The 22,831-nt window shown below is 34.9% G+C and overlaps 1 protein-coding gene across 1 annotated transcript; it reads left to right on the forward strand.

Moving 5' to 3' along the window:
• Positions 1-2,518: 2,518 nt before the first annotated feature.
• LOC128192788 (Krueppel-like factor 6) lies at positions 2,519-22,831 on the forward strand. The gene is made up of 3 exons (XM_052865755.1): positions 2,519-2,809; positions 17,491-18,214; positions 19,078-22,831. The coding sequence occupies exons 1-3, from the start codon at positions 2,708-2,710 to the stop codon at positions 19,263-19,265; spliced, it is 1,014 nt and encodes a 337-aa protein (XP_052721715.1). The 5' UTR covers positions 2,519-2,707; the 3' UTR covers positions 19,266-22,831.

Here is a 22,831-nt window from a genome sequence, read left to right on the forward strand (position 1 = left end):
CACAATTTTTTTTCTTTGTATTTCAGCTCGTATAGATAAAAGAATTATTGCTGATTATCAGAAATGAAGGGTTTTCTGACAGATGTTAAACGAAAAAAAAAGTGCGATGAATATTATTAGTAAGTCGTTATAGTTGTAAACTATCGGAATTATTTTGTACTAAAGTGACATTCTTGATTTTATCATTATTTGGATATGATATTTCCTCATAAATAAAACAGTAAGCATATAATAGCTCTGTATCACTGATAGCATTGACTGTAATGAAACCTATACATCAATGATAATGAGCTTATTTTGAAGAAAATCGTACCAATTTGTTCTGCATATAAAGGCCTTAATCTATTTATATAGCCTACTGGTATTTATTAAAGAAATAAAGTCTGAAGTACAGATACTTGGCTGGGTGTGGTGACAAGCTAACCACCCAACCCCTTCCTTTCTCCCTCTTCCATCTTTTTGATCCCTCTATCTTAAAAATTACTGATACAATGTATAGCAGATTGTGTTGATTTTAAAGAAACCAAATCCACCCCCACCCCCATTACCCCCCCCCCCCAAAAAAAAAAAAAATACCAACAGAAATCCCGACCACAGGAGCTTTATAAGGGGCGTCACCAGCTGGGTGAAATTGAAAAAGGTAGTTGTAGCTGCAGGCCTAAATAGCTCCCGATGGTCGTCCATGTTATATTTTTTTCCGACCGGGGGCTAAAGACCTGCAGCTAGGTACACAAGTTCGAAATTCGAAAGCAATAATTATATCTATATGTATGATTTATATGATATTTTCCCCATCAAATAATGTAAGAAGATATATAACGTTCGAGAATTTTACCGCTGCTTATTGCGCTGTATGTCATATATTATATACACCAAACCTGTAATGACTGGTTTCCTCCATCAGAATAGCATACACTAGCTCTCTATATTTGTACTTTCTTAGTCGCAAAATGTATTTGATCTGAAATACGATTTCAATTTTCAAAATTGGTTCACGGCCTTAGTGCACTCTTGGTACAAAAAGGACTGCCGACTAGTGTTTTACATAATAGGAAACTAACAGAATGCTTAACAGAGAGTAATTTTTTCAGAATTTTAACTAGTTTTGAGCGGAAATTGTACATAAAATCATACGTATGGATAAAATTTACCCCCCCCCCCCAACACCCAGCAAAAAAAAATGAAAGGAAATTATTAACAAAACAAAGAAGGATTGAAATATTTAACAAAATTAAAAATTATCGGTCTTTGTCAGAAACAGATAACAAGTTCTGTGATTACGAAATATTGATTTATTTTCAAAGTTTGAAAATGACGACACAATTTACAGTGTTGAATAACACGTGCGTTCAATAAAATACGTGCAATTTGATCCATAGGTATAACTTCTTTTAGATTATTGATTTGTTTTTGTTTTCTTTTGCGTTGTTTGTTTGTTTTTTTGCGGGGTTTATTTTGTGTGGTTAATTTGTTTTTTTGTTTTTTTTACATTCTTAAATGTTTAGTCTGGATATTGTCATAATAATTAACTTTATTCAGTAAACAAGTGAGAGTTTACTTCATAACTCAAATCGACTCCTATTTGATTAGCTACTCCGAATTTACATGAGATGTACAATGTGAGATTCACTACAAAACTCTGTAGTCGAAATAGGTGATTGTTATTATATTTCACAGAAAGGAAGTATCTTGATACAAGATATTTTCATCGACATTTTTATTTTCTTCTATATATATATTTTTTTTAAATATACATTTTTTTCATAGAGAACTTAATTTTGAAAAAAAATGTTCTCAATGAAAAAATCTGGCCTGATTTTGAAAAGAGGTAGATTGATTTAGATTTTATAATCAACCATTCTTGGATTTAAGCACATTCTGTTTAAAAATACACTCTTTTTATACATGTAGTTGCAGTTCATAATAATCAAGAATATAGAATACCATTTTCTTATTTTCTAAATTGTGCGTAATATGAATGCATCGATACATTGTAGGTGGTTATAGTATTCGTTTAAATTTAATTCATTGCTTCATAACATTCTTCCAATTAGCTGTTTCTAAACTAAGAAGGGGTATTTGAAGTTGATAAGCATGATTGTGTATTTATTTTTATAAACTGTTCGTGATATATCATGAATGTCAAAATAAATAAAAAGCATGTGATTTTCTGAGTCACCCACTACTTTTTTGCGGGTAGAAAAACCACTAGGAATATGTCGTAATACCCATTTATTTATTTCTTGGTTGTTGATATTACACCTCCTGCTACCTTCTGACTCAACGCTCAATACACAAACTGACTCCATAGCAGACGATCGAGGCCTTCTTATAGCTTCCAAATATAGCCAAGATTTGCATACAAATATTTTCCTTAAATGGAATATCTCTAACCAATTGAATTTTAGTTTACTCCGCTCAACTAGGATTTCATTGGACAATATTTCAGTTGGACATTCCTTTTCCATGTAAACTGAAATACGATTGGATAATGAAAAATTCCTTCTTTACAACAAACACATTCAAGCGTGTACGAGATCTTGTCTGAGGTGAACGAGATTTAAAGGGGCCAAAACATGATTCACACATGTTTAACTAGTCACATCTACTTAAACTGATGTTTTGACTTGAGTGCATGTTTTGACCAGGTGTGAGAAGATTCCTTGATTGCAGACGCCGACCAAAAGAAATTCCCATTCAGTCCGCGATGGACGTGCTACCGAGCGGGAATATTTTCCGTGAATTACAAGTTGTTCACGATACAGGCTATTTTTCTGCTCAACCATCTCTTGAGGACAGATGGCAACAGGTATGTGTACAAACTAATGCATTCTAATCAGTGATGGTTTTTTCTTACGAAGCTATATTCAACCTCAATCGTTATAATTCACTCGCATTGTACACGAGAGACGCCAACCCCCTCGTGAGCCTCTGCACCATAGTTTGACATTTGTAATCGGACGTGAAACCGATTGAACAGAGGAAATTCAATCGTCACTGGCACTCAAACACTATGATTATTGCATTAAGGCAATTATAAATTGTCGTATACAAGATCTAAAAAGTGTTATCATTAAAATTGGAATTTTTTATCGACACAATGCGGAAATTAAATGTTGCATTACAAAGCTGATTTGAATGCTACACTTACTCCATCAGTATATGAATCACCACAAGAGGCAGACTCATACATGTATAAGCCGTTTCTTTAATCAAGATGTGTAACTGGCTATTTCCTCTATAATGTGATAAAGTTTTATCAATAATATATCAAGCAGTGCATTATCACTGATTGAGTTGCTGACCTACATATACAAAACTATGACCTGTTTTAAAAACCATTCCCAACATTCACTAAAGTATAGCTATTCCATGAACAGATTGTATAAATGCCAACAGGATACACATGGTAAAAAAAAGGGGGCATGTGTGGAAGAAATAGAAGTGTGTGTGATGTATCTGACCCAAGGTTTCTATGCCATGTGCATAAATTCATAAATAGCGCATTGATCACAGTCTGGCATTATCAGACTGCTTTTCAGGAAACTGTTAGGTCATTTTTGATAGTCTGCCTGCAGCTGTGAATATTAAATATGATGATATTGGTGCAGACATGAGACATTCACTCTTTATGAGTCATTTTTGCTGTGCTTGATAGTATACTACTCTCGCAAAATTTTTCCCATTCACATGGAGGACGTCAATTATCAGCTGTCAAAATCGAATGTCGGGCACAGCAAGTTTCTTGAAATGTGTCAGGTCTCCGGGGGCTAGCTGAATAAGTGTAGAAGAGTCAGGCAAAAAAAAAATAATAAAATACAAATGCAATTTATACTTTTCTTCCTTGTATAGCTTATATTTCATTGAAATGTTAAAGGAAAGTAAATATCGAGGTACATGTAGGTAATGGGAAAAAATGAAATTTAAAAGTGACCCTAGTCGAGGCAAAAACCAATATTTGTACAAAACCAAATTGAATGCAAACATTTCAGATATTCTAGTGATTGTCATGTCTTTGTGTTTAAAGATTGGGATATTTAAAAGGAGACAACATAAGAAACGAATTTGCACAGAATAATGCGCAAGTAATTATACATGATGTTTTCAGTGGTATCCAATTTCTGTTTAAATAGTGCAATGGTTTATTCATGAAATATACCACTGCCTATCAAATATCCAAATATTCCGGTCATGTTTTAATATATATGGGAACCGTCGACAGCATGTTTTAACAACTTTATTGTAAGATCTGGGATTGTGTGTGAGAGAGATAGAGAAAGGTGTGCGATTTGGTATTAATTTTGTGACGTTTGCCCTATGGCCACAGCATTGGATGTGCTCTGTCAATGAACAATGCGTTATTATTGATACATCATGATTTTTCCAGCCCCCATGATCAATTTTTCCTGTAACACATGGGAAAAATACATTTATGTATGTGTGTATGAAAAGGTCCCACAAATCAAGTATTACCGTAATTGTATCATCTCCTTGGTTTCTTCTGTTAGCTTTGCCTGGTGCAGACATGTGAGAAAAATATCACAGTTATCTTTAATAAAAAGAGGAAATTCTTTGCCCCGTTATGTAATGTCCAGGTGCTCATCAAATTCAGAAGAAGTACAGGATGACAAGGAAATTAATATTCCAGTCATCAGATGCATATGCATACATCTGCATATTTTAACTCTTTACCCCCGTAATGCAACCTTTTGACGATGGAATGGAATTTTTAGTTTTCACCTGAAAAAGCTAGTAAAGACTATAAAAAAAAACCACTATTGATAATGTACATTGTGTTTGCATCAGTACTTCTCAATACTTATCATGTATACAGGAAATTTACTGTACATAAATAGTCCATGAATAAGTTTAGTTTTCAATTCTTTCAAGGGAAGGTATATATTAAATTATGTATATAAAAGTGAGTATAATTGTATATGCCCATTCTGATATTGATGTACAGTTGATGAACAGCCACATGGTGTAATACAATCTCTGGTTGATGACACATAACGGATGATTTTATTGCTTGATTTAATTCTATGAAGATGTATATCACAAAAGATTTAAAAATCTGCTGTATAGACTGATTCATGCATGCACTGTATTACATATACATGTACATGTATGCGTTGTTAAAAGCAAGAGGAAGAAACAAACAATTTTTTTGAGGACTGCGGATGAAATGTTCACACAGAGCAAATATAAAATAAAAAACTACAATGGGATTTAGACAACAAACAGATGGGCAAAATGCCTGCATTTTAACTCATCTATTGCACTAAACCATTGAATGCTTCAACCAGATCGGATTACACTTTGTTTTTGAGTCAACATTTCGGAAAACTGTTATGTAATTTTTAGAAAAGTGTACACCTACATGGCTTGAACTGAAATTTGTTATATCTGCTGATTATTTTTGCCATCTTATATTGTTTGTTTTTTTTCAAATTTCTTCCTTTTATCTCTTTCTCTGTCTCTCTTTGATTGTGTCTCTCCGTCTCGCATGTTTTTTCACTTATGCAAATAACACATTTTTCCATTCGATTCCGAGTTACTATGGTAATAGTCTACTAGTATTCATGGAGAGACTAACTGAAATTCCCCAACTCAGCAGCTATAGAACAAGACCATGATCAATAAAGTTCATATATCCAATAAGGCAATTATAAGCCTTTTCATATTTCATTGAACAATCCTCATCTAGCAGTTTCTATTTCACCAAAGACGAATTGTCAAATAATTGAAGTACCAGTACATGTATATGTACACCACTGATCTAACAGTACTGGGCATTTATGGGGAAAATTGAAGTTTTTATTGTAGTGATTTTGTCTGTTCCTCAAATATCATGTGGACCCCAGAACACATCTTTACAAGTTTTTTTCAAGTCTGAATAAAAACCGGATCCATTCCCAGGGAAGAGATGCAATAAGGGAGCCTTAAAGATGCCGAGTTAAGTTACATAGATAATGCATGAGACATGGATGTTATTATTCTCCCAGACGACATTTTTCTATTGATGTAGTGCCTGGGAATTTTTGAGCATGAATGAAAGAGGTCAACATATTTTTAAATGCTGATAGTCAAACACTAGCAAGCCTTTCATATATTCATATTAAGCTATTGAAATCTTTCAGTTCTGGCATTAAAAGTTGGCAATGTCTCGAAGAAAAGGCATTCTTCGCACAGGAGGGAACTCGATATAATGTTAGCAGTCTTAACACGATATGATATGTACGCAATAGTAAGCGGCCCAGATACTTGAAATTGTTGCGTGAATAGGCAGACTGCACTCTTTTTTTCTTTTACGATGCTACTTTAAAACACTGATTCTATTCATAAATTTAGGGGTGACATTCTTGTTTTGCTAAAGAAATACAGGAGAGTCTCTACGTATACCTGTGCTATACTCAGACATGGGTACCCCATTCCAGTGAATTTCTTCCGACATTAGGGCAATGTTTATCTGATGCATTGGTAAAAGCCCTTCATCTGTGTTTGTCACACTCTAACAAGGAAGAGATACGTACATTTATCAAGTTTTTATCATGTATATCAGTTTCCGTTTTGATAAGAGGAATGATATTTCTCTCTGGTATTTTTTTCAATTTCTAAACATAAGTACTTTGTAACTCGGTACTAAGGGTTAAAGACTGTACCCTTAGCCCTGTCTGTGGGGGATTTTTTACTATTGATTTATAGCTTCATCTCAGCAAATACTGCAGTAAATTCACCTGAGAGTTTTGGCTTCTTGCTGGTTGTTATGAATTTCTTGATTGTTCCGAATCTCAGATTCTTTATTTTCTGATTTTACGTCACAATACCTAATGTACTTTTCTTCATATTGAAAGTTTCACTAGAAGAACCCTCCAATTGTTCCATTAAAGTCTGCTTGTTGGCTATGACCATTGAGATGGAGAAAGTTGTATTGATCTGTTAAAACCATTTAATATGCTAAGCCTTCTGTTATCTTTTGCATTGCAAAGCCAGGAATGGTAGAACACACCAAAAAAAAAATCATACAAACCTGGCTGGGGTAGGGTATTTTTTATTATGTCTACAATTTTACCTGCATAGGTACCATTTTCTGTCAAGGATTTCTCATTAAACAGACAAAAGTAATCTATTAAGGGTGATATATAGCTAGCTAAGTGAGTAAGAGGACTATATGGCCAGTACATGTATATGAAAATATAGTTATGGTGTTCATGCACACAACCAAGTCAATTAGGTTCAAAAGATCAAATATCGTAAGTATATGCACTTTATTTTTTCATCAAGGAAGATATATTCATTGAGTGTAATTACTTCTGGCATGTTTTTATCAAATAAGTCGGCAAGAGAAGGAAGTTCTTAAAAAACCAAAACAAGAAAGAAGTAGATCCCTGTTGAAGCTTTAAGCGTTTTTTCCCCTCTAATGAAAATGGACACGCCAAATAAGAAGATTGTAATAACATGAACAATTTCAAATTTTTATTGGTGAAACATAAGTGGAACGTACATATGTCTCAATATAGTGAGCTTTGAAGGATTGGTAGGGAAGACCTGAGCATATAAAGCATAAAACAGGAGAAAACTCAGATTAATTGATCAAAACTAAGGGTGCAGGGGGGTAGAATGCTAAACTATTGCTCTCATGCATTTTGCAGCTCGAATACAGGCTTTGCTATTGGGTATAGTTGCTCAGATTTTGGCTACATGCATGCAGTCTTACTGTCCATATCTGCATGGGTGGATTTCACATGATTAAGAGGAGCATGGTTGGATTTCTTCTTTGGAGGTCAAAATTTTGTTTTTTATTCCAAAAGGGCAAACATTCCTTTGACAGCAAGAACTCTTTATTTTGATATCTGTAGTGACACACATGTACATTGTACCTTTTTTTTTTACATTCATAGTATTGATACCCTATCATTTCTAAAACCTTAAGAAGGATTACTGTAAGAAGTTGCAAGGAGTTCCGTAGAGTTTAAATGGCAAATGAAGGCATTTTGGAGGATTTCCGCATAGATCTATAGTCTAATTCCTTCTTTTTTTTTTGGTTTGAATATGGACTTAACTGGTAATAAAGGTTGTATTTTTCACTTGTGCCGTAAGGAAGGGTCCACTTAATACCCTAAATGACCCTTTTAGAGTGGTCAATCATTTGTTCAAAATCTGGGGTGGAGTCGAATATTTGACAGATAATCTCTTATTTATCAGCGGGGGCCAATAGTTATATAACTTTTTCTAAAGTTCTAGATCATAAGTATGTTTATCAAGTGGGTGAATGGCTAAATCTGAAGTGTCCAAAAAAGGCGCTGAAAGTTTATTGCCAAGAAAGGTTATCGCAAGTTGCCAGAAATATAGACACCTGCTTGCAGCAAGGTGAAAAAGCTCTGCAAGTTCTCTATGACATTGGCCTATAGGAGCATAGGCGGGAAAATATGTCCTGATTAACTCAGCCTAATTAATAGCATACCTTCATTTAATTAATTAAAAAGTACAGCTATGATTCACTGAAATGGTATTTTTTCTATAAAAAAAAAAAAAAAGAAGAAGAAAAAGAATCACACATAGTTATGCCACATTATGATTGATTCAATGTTCTAAGAATTAGCAATGCAAATTGGTGCACATTTGCATATTAAATGAAAATGATTTTGTTTTTTCTCTTCTTCAGTGAGGAATGTCTAAGTACCTTGGCCTTGTGGGTTGGTTTTTTTTCCTTTATTTAAATTTTGTTTTGCAGTTTCATTAGTAGAATTTAAAGCTTAGAAGAACCACAAAATTGCTTGACTTGGCAGAGTCTCTCACCTTAAGATGTTTTATTTATCGGCTCGTTTTATTTGACGGCTTTCCCACAGGTGAAGCGAGACTCTTACTTTGAAATGTCTCATTCACCTTCTATAGAGGTCTGTATACCTGAGTGCCCTCTGTAGACAGGGCTCCATGTAGATACAATCTGGACCCTTCTGAAAGATCTATAAAAGACGGAGATAAATTTCTCTTTTTTTCTTTCTGAGATAATATTTTGCTTCGTTTAAATAAGCATAAAACTTATCGATTGAAGTTTTTGTATAGGAAGACTTTATGACTTCTTTAATAGTAAAGCGAGAGTCTAAATCGGCTAAAAGAAATATCAGGTTTAGGGTGAATTTATGTAACACATGTAATGCTTTTTAGAAAAGAAATAAATAGCAGAAAGTCCTGGTTGTAGATGCATTTAGATTGAATGGTCTATTTATTCTCTATCTAATATTGCACAATTATTTTTTTATCTTCCTGTTGTGTTGTTAATACATTAAAACATTATTGCACCTTTTGTCATCTGAACAAATTTCCTGGATGGTTTTCCTGTTTTATCAAAGACTATCAGAGGGTGCAAAAGATTGTGCATATTTCATACAAAATGTAGATATATACATGTAGTAAATTATGTTATTGTCTTACAAACAGCCCCCCCCCCTCCCTATTCTAAACCCTCTTTTCCTGTAGTAGATGAGGATTTGGTATATTATGTTATCACCCTACTACAAGGAAGCTGACCCCCCAGAATCAGGTAGTGAATTAAAGACCAAGTCCTGAATGAGGATGTCCACTAGGAATTAACAAAAGGATGAGTGTGAGCGTCACAAGGATTGTTACAGTGAGTGCATGCGTTGGTATCAATTATATCCTGTTGTGCACACTTACACATCCTTGTTCAATCTCCAATACAAAAGAGAAAGGCTGCATTGACACCCCCCTCCACCCCCTTAGATCTGTAACCCCTCGAGATATGAACCTGTTCTGCTGTAGATGAGAGATCCTGTGTTGTAGTAACTCAGATCTGGCATGATTTCATTGCTCCTGAATGGGGTAGGATGTAATATCAGTAAATGTAGATTTAAGATTATATGAGTGAGGATGACTATACTCTTTGCACTGCGAGATCAAAGCACTTAAAATATGAAAAAAGCAGATGCTGCAAAATATTGTAGTTGTCTAGTGAAAGATACAAAGGCTGTGTTGTGGATATCCTTCATATAACCCCAGCCTCCCTTCCACTCCCCCCTCCCCAGAGGGATTGGATGCTGGGAGAAATATGAAATAGCTATGTGCTATAGATTAGTATCCTGTCTATTAGAACTCGGATCAGCTTGCTTTATGCATCTTAACATCAAATATTAAAAGCGGTAGGGTAAGGAAGTGTGTTAGTCTAATACAAACTGGCTGGGAGAATAGATGGTCTATATTATTTAGGTCAAAAATTTAAGATATCTGACTTATGTGAACAAGAGGGCATGCAGTGCTGATGTATTATAGACAGTAGAGGAAGGCAGTTTGCATAATGGCCAGTAGCAGTGGCATGATTTCTGTGGAAGGTCAACCTGGGAATTATTCTAGAGTGCCTGGTGCTAAGTTGGGGGCCAGTGTGGTTTTATTACTAGGGTAGATTGAATTGTGATTGATTTATATGTCCGCTGTCTAATCTGTTTTACGTCGTCTTTATGGACCTGGGTAAATAAAATTATTTACATGCAAATTAAATTTCGAGGCAGATTAAGTGCTTGCCTCGGTATCTTACCGCTGAGGCTTTGGAATTTTTGGCAACTGTTTTGGTTTATCTGTGGTTTTCTGTGGTGACACTCGCATGCCTTGATGGTTGAACCATTTTGTTTCATTAACTAATGCAGCAGTAATTTGGACACACAGCCAAATGATCAGCATAGAAATCATTAGAGTGCATTTTCTCTATTATCATCAATCATAGCAGTTTGGGGATTTTTAATAGCTCTTTCATCCTGCTGGTTTTCCCTAAAATTTCTATGCTTTGTGCTCAATGTATATAAAGCATACAAGTGCTAATGAGCTCAATAAATCATGCATTCTGGTTTGAAAACTCACATGCACAAAAATTCACATTATTTATGTGTGTGGAAAGTTGCGTCTGCTTTATAAGTTGACTCTGAGTGGATTTGTCAATGCGGAGACCAGGAAACATATATTGCGATGAGTTGTAGGTCAGCTGAGGACAATATTCATGACCAGCTGTCACCAGATTCGTAGTCAGTCACCTAAGGCAAGAGGGTTGCATGTTCAACAGAAGAGTCCTGTGCAATATTTACAACAGAAGTCCCTATAATAATCTTCTCTTTGAAATTTTCCTGCTAAATTTCTGCGAGGAGCAAGCTTTTTTAAATGATTGCCAAAAGACTCCAAAGACTCAAAAGTGGCTCAGAAATTTAAACGTTTGTGGGTTTGTAGGTCTATGTTTTTTGTGACAAGAAGGAGTGGGGTCTGCCCATTGAAAGACACTGTAAGTAATCGGCCGCAGATAACGTTCCTGTGAGAAACATAATAGGCTGTTGACAAGACCGTGGACACCAGATCCGACATAATTGACAATGATGACATTGTCAACTCTTTCACAACCTTTGTCCTCTCCGGGGTAGACTGAATACATATGGTATAAAGGTACCCATTTGCCGGAAATATTCAAACAGAACATGTTCATTAGTGTTGAAATAGGATACCACTGTCTTATTGCACAGAATGAGCTATTATTGACATTCAGCTGTGATAAAATGCAAAGCTAGCTCTGATGAACTCCTCGCTACCACCAGTTTACTGTATTTATATAAGTCTTAATAAACAGCAACTAGTAATGATAAATACAGATGATAATTCATATAGATAACACATATATTAAAGAATATGAGAAAGATAATACATTGTAAATGATTTATGCCAAGGAAAAAGACTAAATTTGGTTGTAAAAAAAATATTTTTTCTCTCTCCGGTCCAAAACCCAGTTGGTGTTTTTTGAAAATTGTATAGAGAATAAAGGGTTTATGGTCGGTTATTGTAAACATAAAAGAGGAAATTTTCCATCTTATTTGCAAATTGCAATTTGAATTCCTACATTTCTTAAGGCCTTTTAAAGGTTTAGAAAGCTCTAAGCAGTAGATTTTATGAAGTTATGTCAATCAGAAGTGTAAAGAAAAGAGCCTTTCAATGGAATTCATGATGAACTCGAGTGAGACAAGTAGCTTTAATCCAGGTTTGTAAAGAGTTTTTGCATAAAAGAGTAGAATGCACATTCCTTTGACAGCTAGGGTATTGGAGTGGTTCAGGTAGACATGATTTATTGTTGGTGTTTGTTCACAGTTTGAGTTCTGGAAAGGTGCAGAAAAAAAACCCACTGTCTTGCCATACATACACACCTTGAATATTGCAAGATATTGAAGATAATAAACATTTAAAAAAAAAATTGTGGTTGATAATTGGCCATCATCTGAAAGCATTATATTATGCAACATGCATTCAAAACATGCAATTCCTGTGGTGTTATTACCGGTAATTGCTAAGGCCTGAGGTGTATTATTATTTTTTTCCCATTGTGTTTAATGTGTTTTTGTGACTGTGCAATCATGAAAAGAACCATCATGCCCAATTTGAAAGAAAAATAAAGACTTAGATGATAGATGACCAATTTTTCCAGTCATCCTGTGGATTTTCAAATACCTGAAGAATTGAATTACTGTAGTGAGATAGGTCTATGTTTTCTCTGGGTGTATTTATTTTTCTTTGGAACAATGAAAGCTTCATGGATGGAAAGAGAGCAAGATCTGATATTATGAGAAAAAATACAAAAACTGTGAAATGACCCAATGATTAGATCAATTCAGCCGACCGTCAGGTAATTTTCACCACACCCGGTCAGGTTCCTAACTAATCATGTCATCTCGGCAACAGAGCTGTCAAAATCAGTCCAGGAATCCATTAAAATTGTAATGAGAAGGAGAGAGCGGGCTGAGCCTTTTATCAGGTATCAATACGGAAAGTCAACTTTCAATACAGAAGAATGGAAGACATTCCTTTAGATAGCCGAAAGACCAGGAAAGGTTTTGATAGGTTTAATGGAAGGGGTGAAAATGAAACGGATTTCACTCGCCTGGAAGTAACTGGGCTGTTCAATAGTGTTTATCATGTTTATATTTGAAATTAAGTAGCCCTCAATTAGGCACCTATAATGTAGCAGTGCTTTTATTGATAGCCATCTCCCATATACTTGGTGGTGACTTGAGGTCAGCATGCTTGCTTACCAGTAATTACTGACCGCAGCTGTGTGGAATGTGTGTGTAGTGGGGGGAGCGCCCAGTGACCTTGAGACATAGACTGCTGGCCAATTTGCCAAAAAAATTTGCAGCTCTTATCATTTCGAATTTATATCCTCCCTTTTTGTAGCATTAGCATCTTTCCATCTGAAATTTTACCATTAGTCATAACAAGATTCTTGGAGCTTAGCAAGGGAGAAAAAAACACAACAGAATGACTTAGGTGTATAGATAAAAATAAATTGGCAATAAAGTTGAAAAAAAAAAAGAAATAAAAAACGGTAATTAGGAATTAGCATCATTTAAATGCTTATGCTTATTGCATTTATGACATTGTGTAGGTAGAACAGGAATATATTTTCATTGTGTCATCGTCATTACTCCAGTTAAAGTGCTCAGTAATATAAGTTAGCTTATTTAAGTGTTTCTTTTGCATGACAGAATTGAGTGGGAGATATATTAAAATAAGTCATACTGTTTTAACTTTAGGAAATTTCGGGAATGAGAAATGCATATGATAACATTTATGAATTTGCACCATTGAAAACATGAGGGAAAAACTTAGAATCCATGAATATTTCAGAGCACTATGAGTTTGTAAGACAGCCAGATGGCTAGCTAACATTTGATTGTATGTTGTTAAACTATTGCAATTTTGATGAAACTTTATGAATACTGATATGAGCACCATAATGAGGTTCACCTTGTGTGTGAGAAGTTTTTGAAAGTTGAATAGATTGTTCATGTTTTATTTATATAATGTATTGCCTTGTTAAGAGGGACAGAGAAATTTGAAGTTTGCATAAACTATCGCTACCTGAGACGAACGTGTCAGATGTGTGAATCGGTAAATTGCTTTTTTATCGCATATTTTCAAATCTTCTTGTAGCACGGCTCACTTCTCACAAGATTATCAAAAGGGTATTTAATACGAAAATTCTTTCATTCATAAGAGCTTTAAATTTCTCACACTGTGATTGACGAGCTTGAAATGTGCCGAGCTATTGGATTTGAGGAAAAATCAGGACACATGTCAAGTTAATCAATGTTTTCTTTCTCCTTTCTAATAATTTGCAACAATATTTGGACAAATATTCGTGTTTATCAAGGCAAGGAATCAACTGCCATAATTTTATCAATTTTATTCATTTCCAATCAAAGATAATAAAGGTATTTGTGAACACCTGTATTAGGGGAAAAGGGGGTTCTGACAGGTGAATCTAGGTCAAGTTTACTTGTGCAACAGTGACAAAATCATTACCCATGAAAAACAGGGAACAATTAAAGTAGATCAGTCCGGAGTTTTAGCCGGGGATGCCGGCCTGGCTGCTCCTTTTAGTGGGGAATGTTCCTTTTGTTGTAGATGGAGCCTCTAGGCTTGGGAAAACAGCTGTTATATAATTTTAATAACCAGATAAGATGGGATGATATTATATAGAGATAAACAATTACAGCATTGTTGTCAAAGACTGTCCCCACTCTTCACATCTTAAGGAATGCTATTGTGGTTAAGATTATTCTGCTTCAGCTGGGGTGATTCATGTTTGAAAAAATAAAAACAACTCTTGAGAAAGATTACTATCTCAATTCCAACCCTTTTTTTTTCTGAAGAGAAGAGAAAGTTATCGATTATATATATTTATCCCAACCAGGTTTTTGTAGAAAAAACGTCACATGCAGAGTTGAAAAACGATGTTTTTAATCTTGCTTTTGAAAACATGTAATAATTGACTAACATAATAAGGTACCTTGTACCAGAAATAAAGATTAAATACAACTTTTTTGAAAGAAAATTAACGTCTAACAGCTCAACTACTATGATGCACATGGTATGTGGTTACTTAGATTTGAAGGATTGGCCAATATAAAACCAATTTTTTTACCATCTCTAAAAGCTTGACTGATTTCATAAACAGGGTTTTTGCAAATTAGGTAAATGTAAATTACATAGATCTAGCGAGGATCTTCCATCATTCAGTTCCCTGACTCACCTGAAAAAAAAATTTCAGCAATTTTGTTTATGAGAAACTCGCCTAAGTTACCTGAATACCTGAGGAAACATCTCAATACCTTTATTGATTCCAGATTTGGGATTCATTTTTTTTTTTTTTGTTCTGTCAGACCAGAAGTATTCAGAGCTGTCGTTTTCCTTTTATTTCCAGCAGCAATAAGTAGTCTGGGCTTGGGATTTTTGATAAATGGCGAGGTTACATTATCTGTTGCCACAGGAAATTAAAAAGTATTAACTTTTACTACCAGCAATATTTACCCTCTCTGTTTTTATATTTCTTTTATGATGATAGATAGCAGAATGAGAATTAGTTAGTGCAGCTATATAGTTTATAATAGAAATCGAATAAAATGTGAAAGGATCAACAGGGAACGGAAAACTTGTTGTACAGTAGAATGGGAAAATGCATCATTGTCGACTGGGAGATGTTAGAAAGGGGTCATATCAGAAGTTGTTTCATTAAGATTTTGAACTTTCACAATAAAGTCTTTGGATAGATTTATTGTTCGGCGATTTATATTCAGACCCATGGTAAGACTATTTTGCAGCCACAAAATAACTATTGTCAAAAATCAAGCCACCAGACTGCAAATTAAATTTTGGTCCTCGAGTACTTGGAATTCTGTAGTTTCCTCTGTAATTAGGTACACAGCTGTAAGAGCCAGAGTTTTTTTTGTGCACAAACTCTTATATCATGCACTCAAGACAAAACTGTAACTGTAAGCTGGTCTGTTAATGAGCAAAACAAGTCCCTTGGAAGCGGGGGAATTCTTTCATGTTGTCATTGATAATACTGTTGGCACTTGCTCACAGTTGCATGCTTTTTGAACTTGGTGACTGAATCATAATTGCACATTGCATTGCAACTAGGTAATTAGACAACAGAAGTAGGCAGATTTAATTGTGCTCTGTGATTTTGCGTTAGACGCTATAGTTTAGTTTTTTTTTTTCTAGGACATTCCTTGCATAGCATCACTAAACAAAAACATGAACCCCATAACAATGTACCGGTAGGATGACACAACTGAAGAGAGGGTTAAAGATAATTCACTGTCAGATACCAACCAGCTCTTGTTATACCTTGACATATAATATATTTTCTGGCCTAGAAAGAAAATACTGAGAACAAGACGGAGGGGGAAATGCCGACCGTGGCTGAACTGTTTTACTATAAATATCTAATGTCTACTCAAGCAAAGCTGATGGCAGTGCAAGTTGGCAGCTTGCTACAAGAACTCTAAGAGAGCCCCCTCTTGTACAAGTTTCTGGAATGTGCTGATCCCAGTTCAAGTGTTAAAAAGATTACATACTGTATGGCTGGAGTTAGTCTTTTGAGGTGTTATTGTTTTGATAATGATGAAATACCTCACAGCTGGTGGTATTAGTTTTTGTTTCGTTTCTTTTAAATACACAAGTTCTTGATTTTCAAATTGGCATTTTGACATTCTTTTATTTTTTTTCATCGTGAAAAGGTTTATATTTCTGTCAGGTAATTTTAACTGTAAGGAAAGGAAGGGGGCAGTAAAAAGTATTGTAAGCTTCCTCAACATAAAATGACTGTCTTGTTTACAATAAAAAGGAGGAAAAGGGAAAGGGCAAAAACTGCTTGTTCATCATAAAATGTGAGCTAGTTTACATTACAAACAGGATTGGGAGAGAGAGAGAGAGAGAGAGAGAGAGAGAGAGAGAGAGAGACAGAGAGAGAGAGAGCTGTTTACTCTTCAAGCTATTAAATGAAAATGGGGGAAAAAATCATGAAGGGAAAGAACTTTTAAAAAGGAATTCTTCCTCAATGTCACAATAAATGTCACATAGTTTACCCATGCACACTTCAGTTACTCGATTCAACCTTGAATGAGAAATCTTGGTGATTAGTGGGATGTTGCTCAACCATGCCTGGAGGGTATACACAGAACATACCAATTGTCATGGGGGTCTGGACGTCCTATTGACTGCTCTCAACATTTGCATGTCAATTCTTGATTTACGAGTGTTTGCTGTATGGATTTTCATAGACACAATGTTGAGATAAAGGCTGAAAAATTACACTTGATACAGTGTGTGCTCTTCCTGACAGAAAAAACATTCAACAGAAGTTGAGGCAACTACACTGTCTATCGAGGTCGAGCCTTGTACTCTGTATAAATCAAATCAGAAGCACTTGATACAACCGTTTGTCTAAACAACCGCGTCAAAACCTAACAAAACATCCAGCCTAAAATTGCAATTGAACGCTGTTTGCTTAATGAAAAGGTGGTTTAATTCTATTTGCTCTTGTATACACTCGCATGATAAACTCCCTTTTTTTCTCACTTTTCCTGGTATGATGAAGTAAAGTAAGAAATAAAATAAAATAAAAAATAAAAAAGATTTTTGCCTCTTTTGTATTTCCAGAATTGTCTAGAAATGGAGAGGTACCTGAAGAGCGAGCCAAAACTGACATCATTCAAGAAATTGAATCCCGAGGCAGTGGACATGGACCGCTGCTGGGAAAACGGGCAGGGATCCATGGGTAGACTGTCACCGGAGGCCATCAAGGAGGAGCCAGAGGATTTCGATGACAGCATCATCCCTGAACATTGCGATGAGTTCTATGAGGATGAGGAGGAAGATGACGAAGAAGATGGAGATGAAACAGAAAACGAGACGGAAGCCGAGGAAAGACTAGAGCAGCTAGCATACTTGGACCTCAATGATAGGACATCATGTGATACACTTAGTTTGAATAGTTTTAATTCACAGTCCTCAGGTGTCTCATGGGATAGCAACAACAGCGATCCCCCACTATCACCCATCATGCCTAAATCAAATGACCCATTTGCACTAAGACTGGTAGCACAGCCAGGCCGTACCACGACGGTGGCTGTCCGAGTGCCCTCTGCCGATCTCATGCGAAGGCAGCCCTATTCTTATGTGTCCACTTCTCAGAATGGGCGCATGCGCCCATACACCGCCCAACCCATTCAGCAGAGACCCCCAGTGCCTATGAATGGACAGAAAATCCGAACGGATGTGAGTCCGGACATGCGGAGACGGAATCACAAGTGCCCCTACAATGGTTGTAAAAAAGTGTACACAAAGAGTTCTCATCTCAAAGCTCATCTTCGAACGCACACAGGTAACTTCAAAATTTCATGAAAATTCAACAGACATCTAAATTTTATTCAATCTTCAAAAGTTTGAGAGGCATTGATGTCTAATGAACATATTTCACTTGCTGATATGAAAGGCCTTTGGTCTGTGGTTGTTTATAGTAACATGTGCAAGGTACTGCAAAGTTTGAACAGCCTTGTACATCTTCACAATCATGGCTGCAGTTTTTAAGCAAACAATGTAAGGTTGACATTTATAAATCAATAAAACACATCAATTACATGTAAAATTAATGTATATTAAAGCTCAATATATATATGGCCTTAACAAGGTTATTTCTTGATATTTCAACCACCTGACAATTAGGATGACTAAGGTAATGGTGATATGTATCAAAAATGCATCTTGTTCATGTCATCTTGATGAGAAAACCAATTTACTTCAAAATTGAAAGAGTGAAAAAAAGAGAGCTCAAAACAGAAGCAGTATCATAATTTCACTGACATTTATTAAAGAAAAAAACCCATTTGAAACTCATTTCATGAAGAAAATATAATGAAGTGTCCTTTATCTAGTCAACTTAGTTATGAAAGGTGTCAACCAGTTTCAGAGATTTGTAAATAATACAGCTAGGCTTCAGATTTTTATACTAGTATATCAAGAAGTCAATCCAATTTTGCAGTCAATACTTTACTCTGGGCTGTTAAACTAATTGATGACTAAATGCTATGATTATACTGTATCATCGGTTGATCAAGCTTGTTGCTTTACGAGTTAGGCCCTGATTAAGTCAATTCTCCTAACGAAAGATACTGCAGAACTGCGTACCAAACCCGAAGCATTAGTCTCGCAACCGATATTGATGTTTTTGTTATGTCTGTTGTCTAGGAGAGAAGCCATACAAGTGCTCATGGGAAGGATGTGAGTGGCGATTCGCTAGATCTGACGAACTGACTAGGCACTATCGCAAACACACGGGAGCCAAGCCATTCCGGTGTAAAGTGTGCGAACGCTGTTTCTCCCGCTCTGACCATCTTGCGCTTCACATGAAAAGACACCAAACAGCAGACTTATAGCCACAGTGGTTTTAGCAGTTAACAAATTAATTCACACCAAAAAAAAACATGATTCCAATTTATATATTGTGATGTCTTGTGTAACATTGCTCATTCATGTGTTGGACATCCTTTTCTGTTTTTCGTACCTGTATTTTGTTTTTTTTTATTTTCCTTCTTGTTCTATTATTTGTGTGCGACTCTATATTGCAAATTATTTTCAGGGTACCTTTATGTTTAAGTGCTAAATTATAGGTGATGTTAATTTTTGTTTTATCATTTCTCATCTGAAGCTTGTTGATATATATTTATATATATATAATTTTCCGAGTGCTCTTTGTTTAAATTTCTAGATTCTAAGTAATGTATTAAATTTCTATTTATCTCCATGCAAGTACCTAGGTAAGTTATTTTCAAGAATTTTTGTGAAATGTTTTTTTTCTTAATTTAGGAAAATGATCAAAGTTTTGAGTAATTTTCAGCAAATAATTCTACCTATGTCATTTTATTCTGGCTGGGTTAGTTTTATAATCAGTGTGGAAATTTTTCAATTTAGTATCATATAAAAGAAGCATTTAGCATATTGATAACAAATAAAGGGGCTTGTGTTTATGCCTTAGAAATTAATTTGCAAGGCCAGGCAAATGAAAAATGTGATGAATCGCCTCGAAAATAAATAGGAATTTGAAAAATTTTTAGGGTATTAGACTCAAAGATCTTTGTCTGCATCAATGTAGAAAATTGGATTTTTTTCCTTTTTCCTTTTCTTTTTATTGTATGGTATATGTAGCATCACCATTTGACGTTTGCCTGGTCCATCTGTCTTCTTCCATAAAAGTCCCAATTTGAGTCCCCCTGGTCGTGACTATGACTACGCAGTTCATTCTTGTCATGGCGTCATTCTTGTTCATTTCTCGGTGGTACTTGTATATTCTGTTTTGTCAATTTGAAGGTCAGTAATGTCTATCGGACATCTATCCTCACCCCCACCCCACCCCCCCCCCCCCCATCCCCACCTTTTTGATGTGGGACATTTTAGAGGATTGGTTCCTTTCCTATTTTTGTCTGTGGGTAGCAGGTTTCCCCCCATCCCCCCCACCCCCATTTTGTCCCTCTTAGTAAATGTTTGTAGCCCAGTGTGTTAAACATAACTTGTGCTATTCATGTATTTGTGTATCATTTCATATTTGCTGAAGAAAAATTAACCTAGTTTTTTTTTTCACATCATTGTGGTGGAATTTTTGTTTAAACTGTAGACATGGTTTTCATCTATACCAATGTATACAACTATATTGATAGCTTTTCTGTGTTACACTGACGGGGGTAAATCATATATATTGAAGGATATTGCAAATTATTATTTTTTATTGAAAGTCTCGCTGATTTTTTTTTTTAGACCTAGTCTAATATTTTGTATTCATGTATTCCTAGTTTCATGTGTGTGAATTTCACGTATGAATTTTTCTTCTCATATGCCTTCGTTGTATATCTCAGAAAGCTTCTGAATCAGTTCTGTGTGGTTTTTTCTTCTGTCACTAAATGTATGTCTTTGCTCCTATGATTTTGGACTTCATTTTCGTATAAATTGGGTATCAAAAAAACCATGCATGGAGAAATCTTGTGTAGACTGGGGAGCATACCAATCATTATGTCAACCAATCATGTTAAATTTGTTGTTTTTTGCCTGTTGTTAAGCTGGCATTTTTTTTCTGTGATATTTTTTCCACGGTATATATTTGATGTATATTATACACACACCTTGCCTTAAATGTTGGTGATACCTTTGTCATGTCCAGGTTACATGATGTCTGTGCAAAAAATTCATGCAGATCAAGCCAAGACTTACCATTTCTGGAATGGTTTGGTTAACAAAGCTTTGTTTTCAATCAAGTCTTAAACATTGGAGTTCTTAGTGGCATGCTACACGTAACTGTTAAGTTTCTAATCTTTCTGAATTTTTGTTCCCTCAATTTCAATATTTTTTTTTTTGCCAGATTGAACCACCATTCTGTTTGCTGTTTAGTTTTGAAAATTCTTTTATACTAATGTACACGTAGGTGATTAATTAAAGTGTACAAAGTACAGTACTGTGTGTACACTCCTCCAATCCAAGCACCAAATGTTTAACACAGTTTTCAGCTGAGAGAGAGAGAGAGAGAGAGAGAGAGAGAGAGATGAATCTCCATTGCATCAAGATCTGAATTTTTATTATTTGTTGAGCAAATTTTTTCAGGAAGCCCTGTGACATTTTTCCCCCATGACCAATTTTGCTGCTTTATATTGGCAAGTTGCTAGTTGTTATTTCAATTTTGAAAATTTTCTAACTGTAATATTAAGAAGAAAAACAATACCAGTACCATAAGTCCTGAAAACAAATAAAGTACATGCTTAATTTCGGTCAGAAGAATTGTTATTTCCAGTGATTTCATTTTGCCGAAGAAATGGAAGTTTTTCGCCATTGGAAGTGACTTTTCAGTACTGACTTTGAAGATTGATATCCAAAATATTAACGTTTTTGCCCTAATCTTTGGTATATCAGAAAACTAATGAAAAATATTGGTACCATTTTATCACTCAACTTTTGTCTTTTCTAATAAGAACAATTTTGTTTATGGTGCCAGCGATTTTCCTCATGAAAATAAAAAAAATTTTTTTTTGAATATCTGTTTTGATAATGAAACAAACTTTGAAACTTGACAATTTTTCTTTTTCATGTTCTCCAGATGTTACACTTTATTCATATTAAAACATGAAAATGCTTGCCTAGCTATGTAGCTCACCTGATCAGAAGTTAGAGTTAGACGCTGAATCCTTTGTCTTGTTTTGTTGCATCATGACTCGAGAACATGCAGTTTCAGGCTTTGGTGGGTGTTGTGCAATTGGTCATGCAAAACGTTTAAACTGTGATTATATCTGGTTTTGTTAAGATTTTCTCCTTTTTTTCTGTTGAGGATAGTGCTATTGAAATTGAATCTTTTTTTTTCTTCTGAAATTTTGATCCATTTCGTCACATCAAGGAAATTCAGATATATTAAAATTGATTCAAAAGGATATGATTAAAATGATATTTTTAAAATTACTTTTGATGTTGCAGTTCAGTTTGTGGTTAATAAAGTGCAATATGGATGTCAATGAACAAAGATTTTCATTATTTTAATATCCTTATTCTGATACTTACTTTTAATTATCAACCTATTTATGACTTTTGGTACTTTTAAGGGTCCAAAGTGATGTATCAAGTAAGATGTTAATAAACATTTTTTTTAGAAGATTATACAACAATTATACCTTTTTTTCTAATTTCTTGCATGTGATCATTTGTTTACCTAATATATGCAAATTAAGAAGTTGGTACATTTGTACTTAGCTGGGAGGGTGGATTTGGCAAGTCTTAGTTATTCAGAAAGGACTGATCATCATCCAGATTTTTTTTTTACTAAATGTGACGGATTGACTAGATTGTATTCCTCTTTAATAGTTTATTCATATACATGATTTAAGAAAAAAGAACAGTTTTTTGTACCTCTGTGTAATGTATACAAATGTTGTACATAACCACAAACATAATATATATATATTTACAAAGA

Source organism: Crassostrea angulata, chromosome 7, assembly GCF_025612915.1.
Source record: "Crassostrea angulata isolate pt1a10 chromosome 7, ASM2561291v2, whole genome shotgun sequence".
In the NCBI taxonomy this organism is placed as follows: Eukaryota; Metazoa; Mollusca; class Bivalvia; order Ostreida; family Ostreidae; genus Magallana; species Magallana angulata.